The 19558-nt window shown below is 28.2% G+C and overlaps 1 protein-coding gene across 2 annotated transcripts in view; it reads right to left on the bottom strand.

Moving 5' to 3' along the window:
- nau (myogenic-determination protein nautilus) overlaps positions 1-19558 on the bottom strand; it is an 81320-nt gene that overhangs the window by 10875 nt on the left and 50887 nt on the right. For both annotated transcript variants that reach the window (XM_016072711.4, XM_016072713.4), the window contains one exon: positions 19211-19289. In XM_016072711.4, the coding sequence (XP_015928197.2) occupies positions 19211-19289 (79 nt within the window). The remainder of the gene's footprint in view (positions 1-19210; positions 19290-19558) is intronic.

Raw genomic sequence — 19558 nt, 5'->3', positions numbered from 1 at the left:
GAGTTAGACTTACTAAAATAATGTTTAGTAAAAATAAACAGCGATATAACTCTTTCAGTTTCACAATCCAGCGTCACACTGTCTGTATCACAGTAATGAAATTGTATCTGAAACACTCATTACAAGTGATCTTAAAATACACACTTAACTGATGCCGCAAATGCTTTACGACGAGATAACTCGTCCAGTGCTATTTTTTGAAAGTACTTATCCGGTGATTAATTCTCCGAAAAAAAATTTCACAGCTACAAGAAGGAAAGATCGTAATGTCTGTTCCTTTCGCATTCTTTTTGTAGAACACAAAGCGAGGCTTGTAGAATCGAGTCCAAGTTATGGCTGAGATGATCATAATCTTTCCAACGATGAGCCCCGTGCTGCCCGTCACAGGGTTAATGAGGCGGTCGCGAAGGACAATCTCTCGGAATTAGAGATGTTGACAAGGCAGATTGGGTTGCGTTTTACTACCTGGCATAATGGCCGATGATGGAGGAGTTACGCCTGATACCGTCTGTCATAAGTTTCTTTTTTACTTCTTTTTAAATATTTTGAAACAGAAAAAATAATTGTGCATGCCTACATTGATCCTTTTCAGACTCATTTAAAAATAAACATTAATGCAGAAAACTATTTATTGGTACACTGTAAAAAATAAAAAAAACTTAAAAAATTCAGAATTTCTCCGTATATTTAACTGCTTAAAGCTTTGTGTTGACAGAATGGTTTTTCTCCGTTTTTCAGCCTCATCCCAAACGGATCAAAATCGTCAGTTAAAATTCTAGTTTTTGCCATGCAGTTTTTCGCGTTCTGTAATATAACTTATTAAGCTTTTTTTTTTCCAATTATTTGACGTTTTTTTTTCAATACATTTTCACTTACTTTTTAGCAATAGCTTTCTTTCAATAACTTTATAAATAAAACTACGATTTCACTTGTCAAATTAATATAATATTAAAGCGAAATTCTCACTACTATAATTTCTTCTTAATAAAGCTTTTGAGTCTCAGTGGCTGAGGGAGCGAGCCTTTCAATAAAGTGGCCCCTGGATCGAATCGCAGCAATAATATTTTACTTTTCCTTAAAGTCTTCTGAGACAACAGATTTATTTGTTAATTTTTCCATGTGCAAATCCATTTCGGACAAATCCGTGGTTAAAATTATTTGCAAAATAGGCAATTTATGTTTCGATTTTATATTTTTTCTTAAATAAACATCCATTTTCTAAAACTATTTATGGTCAACTTTTTTAAATTATCCAGTATAATATTACCTTGCTCACATCCATTTCGGGCCCATCCTTGGTAACTAACAAATCAATGCACAGAATAACAAATCACTTCAGCAATGCAGTATGAACGGCACTTTAAAACTTTCTAGTTACACTCAATTTGCGCTTTTGTTTTCATATTTTGTAATCTGGCAATCTTGTTGCGAAAACATTTTTAAATCATTCTTGAAAAATTTCCCGTTCATGTAGGTACATCTGATTTCGCTACTCGCTTTATAGTTTATGTTTTATACTGTTTTTTTCTTTTTATTTTATATGCGCAGGTCGTCGGGCTACCGAAGCGGGGGTGCCATCCCCTCCGCAGAGGATCAAAATTGTGATGGCATGTCTTCGAATCATCCTCCGGGATGTTTCCCAGACCGTCGCCAACAGCCCATTGTGCAGCTCTAGTGCGACTTAAATTAACAACAACAACAACAACAATCTTTTTATTTTATCTTATTTTCTGTTTTTACGCGTTATTTTTACTTATTGTGTTCTATTTTATTTGTTGTAATTTTTCTAAAAAAATTTTTTGAGTGCTCCTCACACTATTGTATTAATATATTTTGCTTTGGCTATATTGATACAATATCAGAAAGCACTCTTTTTTGCGGATATAATCGTGTGGGCTGATGAAAAGATTATCTATTTTTTAATTATTATTCCCCCCTTTTTTTCTTATGTCTATAATTTTTCTATTAAGACTACTTTTTTTTAATATGGCATTTTCATACTAAGCTGTGTGACGCAAATGTTTCATTACAGGAAATAATCACACAGGACAATTAGAGCTACAATTACAGGATTTTTATCAACAGAACTCCTTCATAGAAAATTTTAAAAATGTGGCTTAGCGCTGTATCCATAACCTTTGAGTTGTTAAAGAAAGTCTTTATCAATAATAGAGAAGCTTTTTAAAGCTTATAATGAATGTATTTAAAGCGTTCCTCGTCTGCCATATTGATTTTTTTTTTTTTCTTTTGCTTTCTCGCATACATAAATTTTTTGAGGTATATAATACGGGCGGGGAAAAAACACTTTAAGAAAATACGCGGAAAAATACACCTCATTCATTGTTATATAAAAAAAAATAACCGATTCTATTCGGGTCATTGAACCAGAATTTTATTTAATTTAATAATTATTCGAATATAATTAAATATTTAACTTCAATGAATAAGTATTAGTTTAAACTTTACGATAAAAGAACCTTCGCCACTTCATTCTATTTAACAAATTTATTAACTCTTCAATGACTTAGTGAGTACTCTTTTTATTTTAAGAATTACAAATAATACTTTTTCTAGGAATTATTTTGTAAAAACTCATCAAAACTCATCAATCATTCTTGAACTCATCAAAAGATTAATTCCCCGAAACCTGAGAGACTACTGTTACTTGATACACATTATTTATAACAATACTTTTACATATTATATAGTTACAATTAATAACATATAAACTACTAAAAGTTCTGTTCAGTTAAGTTTAAAATTAAACTTATTGCCTCATGAATATTTTCTTTTTAAAAGTATCTAATTATGATCAAATAATTGTTTTTTACATTAAATTTTGGTTCTATAGCCCGAATCAAATCGGACTTTTAATCAATAATAGTTTTTGAAGTGCTTTTTTCCGGTGCTCTTTTTTCGGGGCCTTTTATCCTGTGCTCTTTTTTTCCTGCTTTAATACCTAAGTTTGAGAGGGGTTTGCGAGGTATTTGAGAAAGTCTATACTTTTTTTTGCACAAATTTGTAGCATATTTTGTTTTGTTTAAATCGGTAACAATAGTTTTTCAAAGTAACGTCACAAAATCGGCTGCTTATATAGAATTTTTTTTTTTTTTTGAGTTCTTAGATCACAAAAAAAACAAAATAAATAAAAGATAAATTTACGTATGCATAGGTACTAAATTAAAAATTAAATTAAGAAATAACTAAATAAAATAATGAGTAAAGAAAAATAAAATAAAACATGAATAAAAAGAGTAAATGAATAAATTTGAATTTTATCATGATAATACAAGGTAGACAATTTAAATAACTTCTTTAAAAATTAAGTGCAACATCAATTTAAAACGATACAACTGATATACCGGAAATAAGTATGAACTAATAAATTAAAAAATAACTGAAAAAAATGGGTAACTAATAAGAAAATTGAGTAAAAACTCAAACAAATTAATAATGAATAAATATTTCAATTTTATTATGTTAAAACAAGGTAGAAAATATAATTAACATTCTTAAAAATAAAATGTGACACTAATTATAAACTCCCCATTATAAAACCGGGAATAAGTATGAACTAGTAAAATAAAAAAAGAAGGAAAGAAAAGGTGAATAATTAAAAAATTGAATAAAAGCAAGCACAAATTTATACTTGTAATATTGAATAAATATTTCAATTTTATTACATTAAAACAAGGAAGAAAATTTAAATATCCTCTTTAAAAATAAAATGTGTCAATAATTTTAAACTCTCCACCATAAAACCGGGAATAAATATATACTAATAAAAGAATAAAGAAAGAAAAAGGTAAATAATAAAAATAATTGAATAAAAACACAAACAAATTTATATTTATAATATTGAATAAATATTTCAATTTTATTGTGTTAAAACTAAGAAGAAAATTTAAATAACTTCGTTCAAAATGAAATGTAACATCAATTTTAAACTTTACCCTATTATACAGGGTATAAATATGAACTAATAAAATAAAGTAAGAAATTCTAAATGAAGATAAAAAGGTTAATAATCAAAAAAATGTCATAAAAACACGAACAAATAAATAGGTTTCAATTTTGTTTTGTTAAAGCAAGGAGGAAAATTTAAAGAATTCATTTTTTTAAAAATAAGTTGTGATAATTTTAAATTCACTATTAATATATCACGAATAAATGTGAACTAAATATATGTTATTTGAAAATGATGTTGAATTTTACATTTAATTGTAGGATTACACCAAATTAGACCAATGCACCTAACGTATTCTTTCAATAATTATAATTTTATTGCGAAAAATACGAATTTTTACGAATTTTATTACGAATTTTTTAATTCATTTTATTTTTGTCCCTAATTTTTTTTTTCTAATTTTATGCACTCTTTTTTTTATTACATATTTTGTTATATGTTTCATTTGTTTTTAATCGATTTTTTTATTTTGTTTCTTAATTTTTATTTATATATATTTTTGCTTTTCATATTTTTATTTTAATTATTTCTTAACTATATTGCTTTCAAATTTTTATTTTTTTCTTTATTTTCAATGTATTTTAATTATGTTTAGATTTATGCTTTTATTCTGTCTTTAATTATTTTTATCTTAAATAGATTTCTTCACTTTTTATTTTATTTTATTTCCGATTTGTTTTTTCTTATTTACTTTTTATTGATTTGTTTTATTTGCTTAGCTATTTATTTATTTAGCAATTCATTTTTTATTTATTTATCTTTTATAATTCTTAATCTCTTTTCCCTTTTTTAAGGTACCGAATTCTTTTGAAAGGCGACAAGCACAAATTCGTTTAATTCCATCTAAATTATCGCTGCTTTGGGAGAAAAAAAGGAATTTTAATTTCTAAAAATGTAAGGCTTTCAATATAGTAAAGCTTATAATAAGAAGAAACAAACATAAGCCTTCAACCATATTTGGCATACCATACTTAAAAACTCGATAACAAACTAATAAATACGGAAATTATTCTCTTTGGCGGTGACATAATAAGTGACAGAACGTTTCCACCTCCATTTGAAGAAGGGGTCTGAATCCCCCAAACGGCCCATACACCCCCACTCAATAAATCAGTCTTCTTTTTTTTTTATATGGTGTCCCAAGACAAATGTAAGGATTGAGAATAAGGTATTGAGTTACAAAGATCTTCCGGATTTTTTTTCGCAGCTTTTTCCCCAAAACGTTCAGAATTTTTGGGGTCACAGAGAATTAGTAGGAGACTAGTGAGGAAAGCCCCCTTTGGGTATAAAAAATAAGGGGGGAGTTATTAAGATTGGGGGGACTGTTAGGTAACTTCCTGTGAGCTGAAATCCCTCGGTGTCTTTGGAATAGACAATGTGATTGTTTATAAGAGAGATGAGATAGCATCAATTTAAAAAGAAAAAGAAGAAAACCACTCTCTAGGGGTGCATGTACTTTTTTTTTATTTGGGAATTATATTTCATTTTTTACTATTTTTTTTTTCTTTTTTTAGACTCCGTAAAAAAATTTGCTGCATAAAAATTTAAGGATTAGAAAATTCTAATTTCTATTCAGAGTCAAATTCGCAGAAAGAAAAAATCATGAAAATGAAGTAAAAAAAAAGTTTTGAATGAAATTTGAAAAATGGAACAACATTCAGTATTTTCTGCATATTTCCTTTAATTGTACCCAAAAATGAAAAATACAATCGGGGTCTCACGATAAACGAATACCCAAGAAGGAAGATATAATCTGCGTACACTGCGAAAATTTCGATCAAATTAAGGTAAAAAATACCGTTATTCATTTTACCGGTACATGTTACGCAACCAAAAATCTGATACACCGTAATTATTTTTACAGTAATAATTACTATAAAATCATTGAATTGCTCTCATTAAATAAATATTGCTGAAAAAAGTATTTAATATTTTGCTGTAAAAATGGATTTTACGGACGATGCACCAAAAAGTCAGGGTTTTATGCCGGAATTTTATCCAAATTTTTTTACAGTATACCCAGAAATGGTGATATTAGTCTGGATCTCGCATATTAGTGTACTCCACATATGTCTGCCTTAGTGACCCATTAAGAAAAATACAATCTGAATTTAGTGAATCTGCATTAGTGTACCCAGGAATAAGATTACTAATATTATGTTTCGCTATTGTTCAGATACTGATTATAAGAAATATTTGTGTTCATTAAAGTAATTTTAAGTTTTAACTTTAGGTTAACTTTTGTATTTTATTTTATAGCTCATCTAACAACTGAAAGATTACGTAAATCTTTTGAAATAGGACCATGAAAAGTTCAGGTAAAATTAAAAAAAACTTTTTAGTTTTATATTTCTGTCGCTTTGTGTGGAAAAAAAATATGAAGAATTTAAACTGAAAAATTAGTATCTGCATTAGTGTACCCAGGAAGGAAATTACTGCTTATTTTTCTGAATTTTTCACTAGCTAATTATAAGATATCTATGTGTTTATAAAAGTGATTTCAAGTCTTAACTTTTGGTTAACTTTTATATTTTATTTCATAGCACATTTAACGACTATAAAAATTACGTAGATCTTTAGAAAAGGGATCATGAAATTTTCAGGTAGAATTGAGACGAAAATTTTCATTTTTTTATTTCCATCGCTTTGAGGGAAAACATTTTATCAAAGTCTTTGAAATAAAGTTTTTTTTATGCCTCTTTGGATTGTTATAGATAAAAAAAAATGTTTTTCATCACTGTAAAAAATTCCGGATAAAATTACGGAATGAAGTTCCACCACTTTGGGTGTATCATCTATAAAATTCATTTTTACCTTAAAATATTATGCCATAATGTTTACAGCATTACTTATGTAATCAGATTGATTCAGTGATTTTACTGTAATTTTTTCTGTGAAAATTAAGGCATATGAGATTTTTTGCTCAGTAAAATGTTCTTGTTAAAATGAATTTAATTGATCCTAAATTAGTTACAGTGTCGAAACGTCATAGTGTTTATTAAAGTCAACATGTAATTAAAGTTAGGAGAACAAGGAAAAAATTAATTCCATTATTTCTTTTTTAAATATATATTATATACCATAATTCGTTCAGTATTAGTTATTTAATTAGAGTGATTCAGAGATTTTACTGTAATTATATCTGTAAAAATTATTGTATATCAGATTTTTTGTTCCGTAACATGTTCTGGTTAAAATGAATTTAGTTGATCCGAAATTCGTTATAGTGTAGAAACATCATTGTATGTATTAAAGTCAACATGTAATTAAAGTTAGGAGAACAGGGAAAAAATTAATTACATTATTTCCTTTTTAAATATATTAAACGTCCGCATATTGCAATTAATGTTATTCTTATTTACAATCATTTTTCAATATTTTTGTTTTGTTTTTTTGTATTCCTTTATACGTAAGCTTTTATCGTCAGTTAAATGTTCACCTTCATTTATTAGCTAAGACAATTAATTAGCTATTTATCTCTAACTTTCTGAAATAAGATTTAGGAATTCAGTTCATTTCGTTTTCACATTTCCGTATTTTCAAAGATAGTAGACACGACTTAATGGCATTAATAAATAAATCCAAATACACAGTGTCAAATGATAACATTTAAATTCGTATTCACAATATTATGTTAAAATATGCATTCATCTTAAAAGTTAATTAATTAAATCAAAGACAATATTTAGCAACATATTACTGTTATAATCTATTGCTTGATAAGCATACATTAACTTAAGAAATAAAAACTTTCCATCAGTTCCTAAATTGAAACAATGTAATTTATAAAAAAATTCGTATATCAATAAATTTGCAAAACTAATTCTATTTCTTTTCTATTTAGTATGTTTTAGAAGAGTACTTTAAAAGTAAAAACATTACATGATATTCTTTAAAGATTAACTATTGAAATCAAAGGAATACGATGATTATCAATGAATAAAAAGTCCTAGAATAATCAGTTCCCACTGTTTAAAATTAATTTGAAAGAGCTTTTCACTATTATTTTTATAAAAAGTTACGCTCAATTATAATAATCCCTTTTAGACATCGCATTGTTTTGAATGAAATGAGATTAATAAAAACGTTGAAATATGCAACGCTTATTTTGTTTTGCATGCATAATAAGTGCTGATTTCGAAATAGACAGAGCTATAGAGATTAGCTTGAGTTTAAATTAAATTAAAGAAAATTATTTTAAAATAACAGTGACTTCAAATAAATTTTAGAATTGCAGAAATTATTTTAATCTGTCGGAACATTTGTCAGTCTTTTTAATAAGATTTAATTCTAAATATTTGTTTAAATGTATTTTTTTTTCTTACACTTGAGAGTTTATTTAAAGTTAAATTTACATTTTTTCATTTGTTCTGAAAACAAATTTTAAAAAATAAGAGAAACGTGTTTCAATAATACTCACAAGAAAAAATAGCAAACAAAACGAAAGATCAATAACATTGAATACCTTAATCAGAAATAAGCAGTGCTCAAAAAAAATAATAAATAAACGAAACTCCCAGGATAACTTTTGATCTAATGATCGTAATTTTAAGTACTAGTACTTAACCTTCATGTTTTTATCCTAAAGGGGGTGACCTCAAATATGCTAATTAATGAGTGGAAGCAATATTTCAAGTTACGAAATTAGACTAAAAAACGTACTTTTTCCGAAGGAACATGCCTTTTTTTAAATGGATCATGATTACTGACCCCCAAAATATAATGGGTAGCAGTAATCTAGCAAATATGGTCACTATAGTTTGATCAGAAGATCTGTTGAAAGTTTGGAACCCATACTTTTGCCTGTTTCGACATATCTTGAGAACTTTTCAAACATATTAAAAAAATTTGTTCACAATTTGAAAATTCATTTCAACAAGAAATTTATACAAAAAAATAATTTTCAAAAACTGTTTATTATTTTTTGTAATATTATTTTTACTATGATGTTAAATAATAGCTTAAAAAGTTTTAAATATCAAGATATACAAATTTTTACATCATTTTGAAGAATGTAATTTTATATAGCAAAATTCAAAATTTGAGCGAAATCAGTCCAATGGTTTCAGAGTATTCGAATTTTTAAAAAAGTCATATTTAAAGATATTGTACAGACTTATTTAAAGAGCAAAAACTGGAGGACTGCTGTTGACAAAATATAAGTCTGAAAAGACCACGGAGAGCCCTCAAAGAAGAGCAAGGTACTACCTAAGGATTTTTCCTTTAGAATTTCTTAGGATTTTTCAACTACCTTCACTGTAGTATAAATTAAAGTAATTTATACTACGGAACCAATGTAATTTAAAAAATAAATTTCAATATAAATAAAATAAAAATATCGAATAAAAAAATTTGTTGTTCCGTACGAAAGAAAAAATATTTCTCTTGTGTAACAAAATAAACGTTTCTCTATCACAAAAATCTAACTATGTATGAAAATTTAATGATCGTGTGGCAGTTTTCCATTGCTGTCCGTGCATTTATATCGGCTTCACATGGTATGATCCAGTTTTCTTATATTAATTTTCATATTGGTTTGGTTGTCATCAGTATAAAATTGATATAAGTCATAAAGATATTGTTTTCCTATCATTATTTTTTCCTAATTTAATTCTTATTTCCCTAATTATCCCTAATTTAAAGGTATTTACCTGTACTGTTTATATTACGTTTTTGATTTTTTGTTTTTTTTTCTAAATTAAGAGTAGAGGATTGTTTCTATTATTATTATTATTAGAATAACATAATTTCACGTTACATTTTGAGATAAAGTTATTTAAATCGGCGTCTGATCTTATTAACCTTTTTGCAATTATTATTTTTTGTTGCAAAATACATTAATATACTGTTATGAATTACAGTTAAAGAGATTCGTTAAATGCTTTAGAACTTAACATTCAGCTTCATGCACAAAGTGATGAATCAATAAATTATATTTAAAATATACATCCATTTGTTTGGTAAGCAAAAATATTAAATTACAGTACTTTTAATTTTAAATATTATTTCAAAAAATGATTACTTAGAAAAATGATTTATGTTCATTAATAGATCTTAATGGTATTATAAAGGATATATTTGGGCGTGGGAAAAGGTGGGACAAATGTTCTTTTTAGTACATATATTTTTGGTAGAATAATTTCAACTTTCTTATGGCAAGAAACTGCAATTATTGCGGAGTAATCAACAGGGTTGGTGGCCGTCAGTGAACAGGGGGCTTAGCCACTTAGTAATTTTTAAAAAGAAGCACGAACATATTTTTAGGAATAAATAAAAGGAGAAGCAAATAATGTATAAAATTTCAACAACTATTTTTTAAGAACCAATTTTTAAATACCCGATCACACTATTTCATAAACCATCAGTAGAGATATATTGCTTTTAAGAGTGTCTCAAAATTAATTTGATTTTTGCTTTTTCGAAAGTAATTATTTATGTTTCGAATGCAAAAATACTTTTTAGAAAATAAAATGCACTCTTTTTTAGTTTACAATAGCGTTAATGAATAAATAAAGAACTATTTTGATATCTCTAGAAACTATCATTATTTTGATATCGCAGTATTAAATTTCAATACGTGCAGATAGTGAGTTGTATTTATCAAAAGTATCTTGCTGAAAAACTTGCATTGTTTGGATATAAAAAATTTGATTTAAATGAATTAGTGAAAAATATAATAATTTAAAAACGAACTTCGTAATTCTTATTATTATAAAAATAATAATAATAATAAATGCAGTTTTTTGATTGCACGCAAGTAATTCCTTTTTATTAATGAATTTTCCCATGGTAAGATTCCAACAAAAGGCTTATTTATTAACTAAAAAATAAAAGAATAAATAAATAAATATTATATTACTTTAAGTACCAGATAGAACAAAATAGTGAATTGAAATTTTTTTTACTCTGCAATTGTTTTGAGATAGACGAATTATACTGTTGCCATTTGTGAAATATTTAATTATATTAAAATCATAACGCAATTAATATAACTTTCTATGATTATATGCTATTTCGTAATTTTTTTGCTAAAAGATTGCATGATAAAAATAACATTAAAAATAAACGTATCACAGTTCGAAACGAATCTTTAAAATTTAACGGTTCTTACGCTAAAAAATGCAGACGATTAATACTGCTGGCATTAATGAAAAATGTAGTATGATAAGCTAGTTATGGCTATTTACTTCGATTCGATTTACTTGTTCCAAGAATACTTCTCTATAAAGCTTCTTTCTTTTTAAGAACAATTCCTTCTTTTAGCTTTAAGTAGATTTGAAAAAAGATCTCCATTAATGCAGTTAATGTGTATGAAAAACCATAAAATCCAAAGAAAAAGAGGATATCGTTTGCGATTTTTACTTTCCGTGCTTATTTGAAATATACTGGTGGGAAGCAGCGCTGTCTGGAGGGAGGAAGATGAGTTTATTTCTGGATAATAACTTTTATTATCGTCTCATAGGTGTCATGTTTAAAGTAACTTCTCTCGTCTTAGCTATTCTATTCTAAAAGTCTTGGCAGGAAACGAGTTACTTAAAAGTGACGAAAATAATTCCACCAATTTTTCAATTATAGATCAAGTATTCTGTCAGTACTTAAATTTATTTTTACTGTCTCTATACTATATAAAATGAAAGTAGATATGGATTCCACAGTGAAAAAAAATGGTTGTTGTAATTTTTATCTCAAACACTATTTCTATTTTAATTTAATTATCGTTTTACAGAAAACTGGCTGTTATCTAAACCTTTCTATGGTAACAGTAATAACATTAGCGAAATTCTACTCAACCGAAGAAAATTGAAAACTCTTTACTTTCTTAGTTTTGATTTTGACACTTGACTTGGTCAAGAATTTTTTTCCGGGGCTATTTTCAAAAATATTTCACGCAGCATTCGTTTAAAACTGTATTTGTGACCAAATTTGTTTTTAAAAACACTAAAAAAAAAATTTTTTTTTTCTTCTAAATTATAGCCTAAGTGGTATTTTTAATAAAATTTCATTACAAAAGTATTTTAACATAATTCTCAATTTAACATTTTAAAAAAACTTGACAACTTTAATATTTTGTGTAGGTATAGCTGGTATACAAAAAGTTTAGTTTCTAGTTCAAAAAAGTTTAGTTCTTTTAAGATCCACTGACTCCTTAAGTTTTAGTTTTGGTTTTTAGAGTAATTGTAGTTATGATGTATCGAAATTGTAATTCAATGTGTTACTATCTTTAGAGACTGAGCTTTAAATAACGGTAAAAAAAAGTTCGTTTTTTTTACTTAGAGCTATATGCTTAGAAAAAGAGAGCTATGTAGCTTAGAAAAATGTCAACTCATAAATGTAACAAAATAATTTTTTAAAAATTCAGCTATTTAAACTTAATTTACTCTTTTAGTTACTTTTGCTCCTTACATAAAATAATGATAAAGTTTAATACACATTCGTTTTTACACATTCGCGTTTTGAGTTTTTACATTTTTAGTAGTTGTTAATTGTTACTTGGCGTAAAAAAGCGAAAATATACGATATTTAAACCATTCATTTGGTAATTCTTCCTTTCGTATTTTAACGTTTACCAGAAGTTCTGACTTTAAAAATTTCTTTCCAAAATTCAGAAAATTAAAGTAAAATTATTTTATAATGAATATTTTTTTCCTAAAAGCAAGCTAAAGCACTCCAATCCCCCGTCATAAAATAACTACGCGGAGAAAAAAAAATCTGGTAAAATAGCTGTATGGCAATGACACATCGTAATGACATTTCTGGTAAAAAATAAGTATAAAAAATTTTAAAAAAACTTAGATCAGTTAATAAAAACCAAAATATACGGTATACAAACTATTCATTTGATAATTTTTTTCCTTCGTCATCTCATCAGAAATTCTGGTTTTCAAAATTATAGCTCTTATTACGACACATTTTGTAAAAAAGACAAAGCTGAAAAGCAAATTTAACCAAATAAATAGTCTTTATGCCATGCTGCAAATTACCAAAATTTACCACATTTAATCATATACTATAAATTTATATTTTACTGTTAATTTTATGAAAATCATTACCAAAGAGCTACTTTAAAAATTTCTGAGCTTTTTGGTGTTCACATAGAATAAGAAACATGGTAAAATGTATCATATTTTGGTCGTTTTGACCATACCTTTTTTTTCGCAATGTATAATCATCACATTTGAAATTTATCATTTTATTTTATTTCGTAACCATCGAGGAACAGCTGACTAAATTTCAGTTAATGACTACCAATGTTTACTTTTTTTATGTTTCCATAGAACCAGAAACACGGTAAATTTTACCATATTCTGGTAGTTTTGGACCATGTTTTTTCTCTTAAGAGTCCTTAAAGAACAAAAAATGCCGTGAGTGAGAATTTGTCTACAAATAATAAAAACAAACGAAGTCAGAGCAGTCTATTAAGTGTGTTTTGGGTTAGGATTATAAGGATGAATCTTTCACCAACAAAGGCTATTCCTGTCAGTTTACTTGTCAACATTTGAATGCGTAATAAAGGCCCGGAAAAAGTACTTGTTCGAGAAAGTACTTGTTGATATGTTTACGCGTGGGGGTCCGTTCCAGGAAAATAAATCGCAAAATAAATACTCCACTGTTTTCTGTTAAGAAGATTTTTCTTTTAAATTTATAACTTGTATAAAATGCATAATTAAAAGATCTAGTTTTGATTTAGTCAGTCTTAATTTTAGTTACTTCAATGAATGTGTCATAAAATTGGACTAGGAGTCTAGGTCAAGACTAGTAGAATCACCAATGAATAAATGAAAAGATATGATTTAGCGCTATTACAAATAAAAAGATATTTTTTAAAAAAGGGAATACTCATTTATTGGACTACATAGAGTAGAACCGAAAAAACAATTTTCAGCGTATTCGAAACAAAAACCAGTCTCGTTCTACTCTAAAAAATATTTTTTTAAATAAATGCATTTTTTTCAATGTATGATTTTTTTTTTTTTTTTTTTTTTTTTTGAAGTTATATTTCTTATGCGACTTCCAACAAGGTTGCGTTAAACGTTTAACGCTACATTTTTATTGGCCAGGAAATCACGTGGTAGGATCCAGTTTTCCCTCATTCATTTCCATATTGTTTTGGTTCTCACTAGCATAAAAACAACAAAAGTCATAAAAGCATTGTTTTTCTATAAATATTTTTTTTTAATTTGTTTTGATACACATATAATTTAATAGGGTAATATTTTTTATTTTCAAATTTAGTGGATAACAATTGTAAAAAATGAGTGAAAACAATCCCACGGACAATGCGACGGTTTTAAGGTTATGTCAAGGTACGTCTCTTGTGAATATCTATTGATTGTTAAGTTTTCTCTTCTGAAATTACATTATGACGCATTCACATACATTATTAATACATTTTCCTGGGCGAGACGATGAGGCAATCACAAGCACTTCCACTGGTTCAAGAGGTCCACGAGGGAAAAATGCACAATATTACCGTGATTACAGAGCACGGAAGCGAGCGGAGCAGGAAAAAGAGTCGTTGAATAGAACTAGTGATCCTTCTACGACTGCTGATTCTTCTACAATTAACGTCGCAGGTTGCGAAGTTTAACTTCTTCTGCGCGGAGGGACTCCACGCACTATTTTTTTCCGATATTTGCTTTACATCCTTTACTATTACATTTTTCTTCTTGCTGTTGGCAGACTCGTTAAATTTTATTTTTAAAAATCCAGACACAGTAATTTTGAAAAAATTATTGTCTTTTTAATCATTTGAACTCAATTATATTTTATTTTATAACCGGGGCTGAACAGCCTATCGAATACTGAGTTTACGATTACCAATGTCCAACTCCCTAGCATTGTAATTTTAAACCCAATTCAGAAGGCAAAGGAACTCCTGGATCAAAAATTGAGAGAAATTTGCCTTTGTGGAGGACTTAAAGACTTTTTGATGCGGAATTCGCATTTGCGGAATTCGTATCGATCAGCCATCGCTGGATTTCAAACCCGGGTTTGAGAGTCGAACAACATTTTGAGTCGAACGCTCTATCCCCTGAGCCACCATGGCTCTTTGATCTTAATTGAATTAATTCTTTGACGCAGATGACACACTGGTGTCTCTTTTATATATTTTTTCGGTCACACTAATTCCAAGTAAAAATGTATTTTGGTATTTTTTAAATATAAAAAACAATCAAATAGTTACTAAAAACAATCTGTTAGATTATCAGAATTATATTTGTACTAAAATATAAAGTTCAAGAAAAGTAAAAGTTCAAAGAAAAAAATTTTTAATTCATATTCAAAAAAATTATTAATATCTGATTTTGTAGATTAAAGAAATTTCTATGCTAAATAACTGTTTCTCTCAAGTCTAAATAACTGCAAATAAGGGCAAATTAGAAAAATTATTGTTTTCTAAGTGAGCCACGTTTCGAAGATTTTACCATTAACAGCAGGAACAGACGCCATTGTTTCATGCCGTATTTTGTAACCATAACTTATTAAAATGCTAAATATAATATTTTAAGACCTTTTTAATTTTTTCGATAAATTATTGCCTTTAATAGATTTTATTTTATTTTATAACCAGTGACGAAAAGCCGACCCGATTCTGAGTTTACGACTATTAATGCACAACTCCAAAGACTTGTAATTTTGAATCCAACCCAGAAGACGAGTGAAATTCTGGATCAAGTATTGAGACAAACCAGTCATGAAGGACATTTTTGACGGGACTAAACCGCAACTGCTTTTCCCTCTCCCGATTAACCTGAAAGCAATGGGATTCTAACCATTCATCCATATACCACTAAGTACATTTATGTGGTCGGTGCGAGACATGAGCAGGCCAGCCGTCACAGGGATTTGAGCGAGGCGAATACTTTACACCCGAGCTACTTCAATATTTTTATAGAATGTAGTTATTTTATTCTTATTATAAAATCGGGGTTAAATTAACTTCACAGACGTGGTCACTCCTGTGTTGCCTTTAGCAGTCGAGTGTATGCTGGCAGACGTTGTGTGTTTGTTCGAGACGAGACTGAGCAGCAACAGAGTGAGGAGGTGGATGATGCCGCTAACACAAGTCACCTGTTCAATGTGGATCATTCTTCGAAGTAAGACAGGCTGAAGTGGGCGTTACTGCTTGTTCAAATCACGTGTGGAGGTCACCAATGTGGGGGCGGAGTTATCGACCAAGCCAACCTTCATCTATCAAAAGGTACCTCTTGTGATTGAATCAAGTTAGCATGTCTTATATACCAGTGAATTGATGTTTAATATTCGTAGTGGTAGTTACGCCACCAGTCGATCCAATTTTTGAGTGGTTCAACTTTATAGCCTTGCAATTTTGAAAGCAAATCAGATAACAAGCGACATCCTTGATCAATCATCGGTACAAACCCACCTTTGCGGAGGAGTTTTTAAGGGAACTAAGCCGCAGTTGCGTTATGTGGAGACGAAAACCACGAAAACATCCCAGTTGTTTCTTCCGAAGGCAAGGGATTCTAATCCAATCCGTCTACCCTAAGGGCTGTTTTTCGTCAGCACTGTGATCGGTGCGATCCGGGAGCAGAATTCGTATCAACCAGCCATCGCTAGGATTCGAACCTGAACACCTCAATGAGAGGCGAACGATCTATTCTCTAAGCTACAGCGGCTCGCTTTTAAAAGATTGTACCTCTTAAGGAATATTTTCAGTAAAATAAAAAGCACACATTATTTCAATTTATATGTTTAACCGCCGTTTTCCTTCTTTCCGTCGGTTACAGATGAAATAAAATTAGCCATAGACCACATGTACACATACATTTTAAACTGAGTTAGAAAAGACAAATTTTATTACAAATTAACATATTCTTTTATCACCCAAAAACTAATTAACTCGTGATTTATTCATTATCTCTTTACGATGTAAAAATAGATGTCCATTATGAATACGAACAATAGCATATCTTACAATATTTTTATTAATTTAAAACTATATCTAGCCAAAATGATGCTCGTAACTTTTCTAGTCTTTCATGAAATACCTAGTTATTCTATTAAATAAGTAAATTATTACACTTCAACTGTGACGTATGTGTGTATATATGTATTTATCGACATATTATTATGCAACTAAGTATATTCTTTTATTACACAAAAACTATTTAACTCACGATTTATTTGTTATCTTTTTAAGATGCATCAATCGATGCACATTATTAATACAATCAATAGCATAGTACAAATGATAATGAAAGGGTGGAGTTCACTGTGACAATAGAACTTTTGATAGTTCTATTTTTAGCCTCGACATCCTCAGTAATTTACACCTTTATCCTAAGATATCCATTTCGAAGCTATTAAAAAGCCCTCGAGAGATCTCATTTTTCCATTTCTATTTCAACTTTGGTGTCAAAGAATAGATATTTCAAAACACAAAACGAGTTAATAGCACTGATTTTTGATAATTATATCACGTAAGTTAGTGTTCTTTCCAAAAGTCGTGAGGGTATTGAGCATTGTTAATAAAATTTGAATAAATTCTTTTGTAAAAGAATGTATTATCAATTTGTGATAGCAAAATGTGCTGTCATGCAAATGTTTTTATTTTCTGCAGTTATTCTCGAAATACTGTATTACTGCAATGAAAAAAGCCACATATTTTATCATCGCCACATTCTCTTTTTGAGAAAAGTGTATGGTTTACGAGAAACACTTTTAGAAAAATTAATTAATTAAAGTCAAATAATTAAAAACTTATGAATAAGGTTTTTTAACTGTTGGATGTTTGTAGAATTAACATCGCAGCTTTTGCTTTATTTTCGCATTTTTCATTGATTGCTATGAACATATTAAATCATATTGCTTTGCCAATAAATAATTAAATATATAAAAAAATTATAACTTAAGTGCATTCATACTAACTATTAACTTTATTTTATATACTATCTCCTTCACCTTTTGACTCAGAATTTTTATTAAACATATTTTTCATACTTTTTTCATTTTTTTGAATTTATTTAGGAGAAAATAAGTGAAAAATCTATTGTATCATTTAGCATTTTAATAATTTACGGTTATAAAATACGGCATGAAATACCGTTGTCTATTTCTGCGTCAAAGGTAAAATTTTCCAAACATGACTCACTTCAAAACAATAATTTTTCAAATTTGCACTTAGTTGCAGCTATTTAGATCTAAGAGAAACAGTTATTTATCATTGAAATTTCCTTAATTTACAAAATCAATTAATGATAAATTTTTAAATATAAATGAAAAAAAATTTCAAACTATTCTTTTTGGATTTTAATTTTTAATGTAAGTAATTCCGATAATCTAATGGACTTTTTATACTTAAAACAACTGTTAACAAACAATTACCAAAATGTACTTTTGCTTCAAATTGGAAAATCAAAAAAATATATATATAAAAGGGAATATGTCCTATTTGCTGCGAAAGGTGAACGTTTACTATCGATTACGAACAAGCATATTAAGAAACAAATGTTCTTTCATTATTAAATTGAAGATTTAGAAGAGATAAAGAGTAAGCATTAAGAAAACTACTTAAGAGGTAATTAATTTTTATATTCAAGAACAAGTGTTTAAAAACAACTTCTTAGTGCACTATTGCTTTCTACGTTTAAAAACGATAACGAACTAGTATTTTTTTTAAAAAATTCCATTCACTTTTGTTTTTTACGATTAGAACAATAACGCATTTTTAAACAACTTAATCGCATAAAATTACATTCTATGTCAACAAACGAAAACAGCAAGCATATTAAGCGAACCTTTTCGTACATGATCCCCATCTTACCCCAGTGAATTAGGGCAGTTTTTTTCGCTTACTATTACCTTCTATGTTAAGAAACGATCAAAAACGATAGTTTTCCTTCCTATTAGTTGGTTTCCTTTCTTAATTTACTTCCGGCACCTCAAACCTTTGAAAGCTTTAAACCTTATTGCAAAGTATGAAATATCACATTAACAAAACAACTCTAGAGTTACAAAATAATCCTCTGGTATTTCTTGGGAAACTTTAAAAAAATGCCAAAAAGTGAAAGTGTCATTTCCATTATTCTGAGGTAGTATATATATATGATGTATATAAAGAGAAAGAGAGATCACAATGCACCATGTTATACGTATCCAGATTTATGATGAAAACGAATAGTGCATTTTTAAAAATAAAAAATAAATAAAAAACAATTTAAAAGTTTTCTTCTTATACAGAGATTGTTGACGAAGCACTATAGTGAGCATATATCTTACCGCTTAATGGACTGAATCTCTGTGGCTCTGCGCTGTATGGTCTGTATCGTTCATCCAGATATTGAGGACTATGCACATTCTAGAAAACAAAAGAGAGATTATTTATTTCAATAAACACTACAGAACATATATATTATAATCATCAGTATGAATTTCAATATGAGATAAAATCATCTTAAAAAAATGTTTAAATCATGCAGTGAACTAGAATAAGATAAAAATTCAGTTTAGTTTTGTCTCCGGCCACCCTCCCAGATGTGATAAAATTATAAAATTATTCACCAAACAAATAAAATGTTTTTTTCTTTTTTCCCCATTTCTTTTCTCTCTCTCTCATTCTTTTTTTTC

The sequence above is a fragment of the Parasteatoda tepidariorum genome, chromosome 9, assembly GCF_982258835.1.
Source record: "Parasteatoda tepidariorum strain Cologne lab strain chromosome 9, Ptep-v5.0, whole genome shotgun sequence".
NCBI classification, from domain to species: domain Eukaryota; kingdom Metazoa; phylum Arthropoda; class Arachnida; order Araneae; family Theridiidae; genus Parasteatoda; species Parasteatoda tepidariorum.
This window is presented reverse-complemented; position numbering and strand designations above follow the sequence as displayed.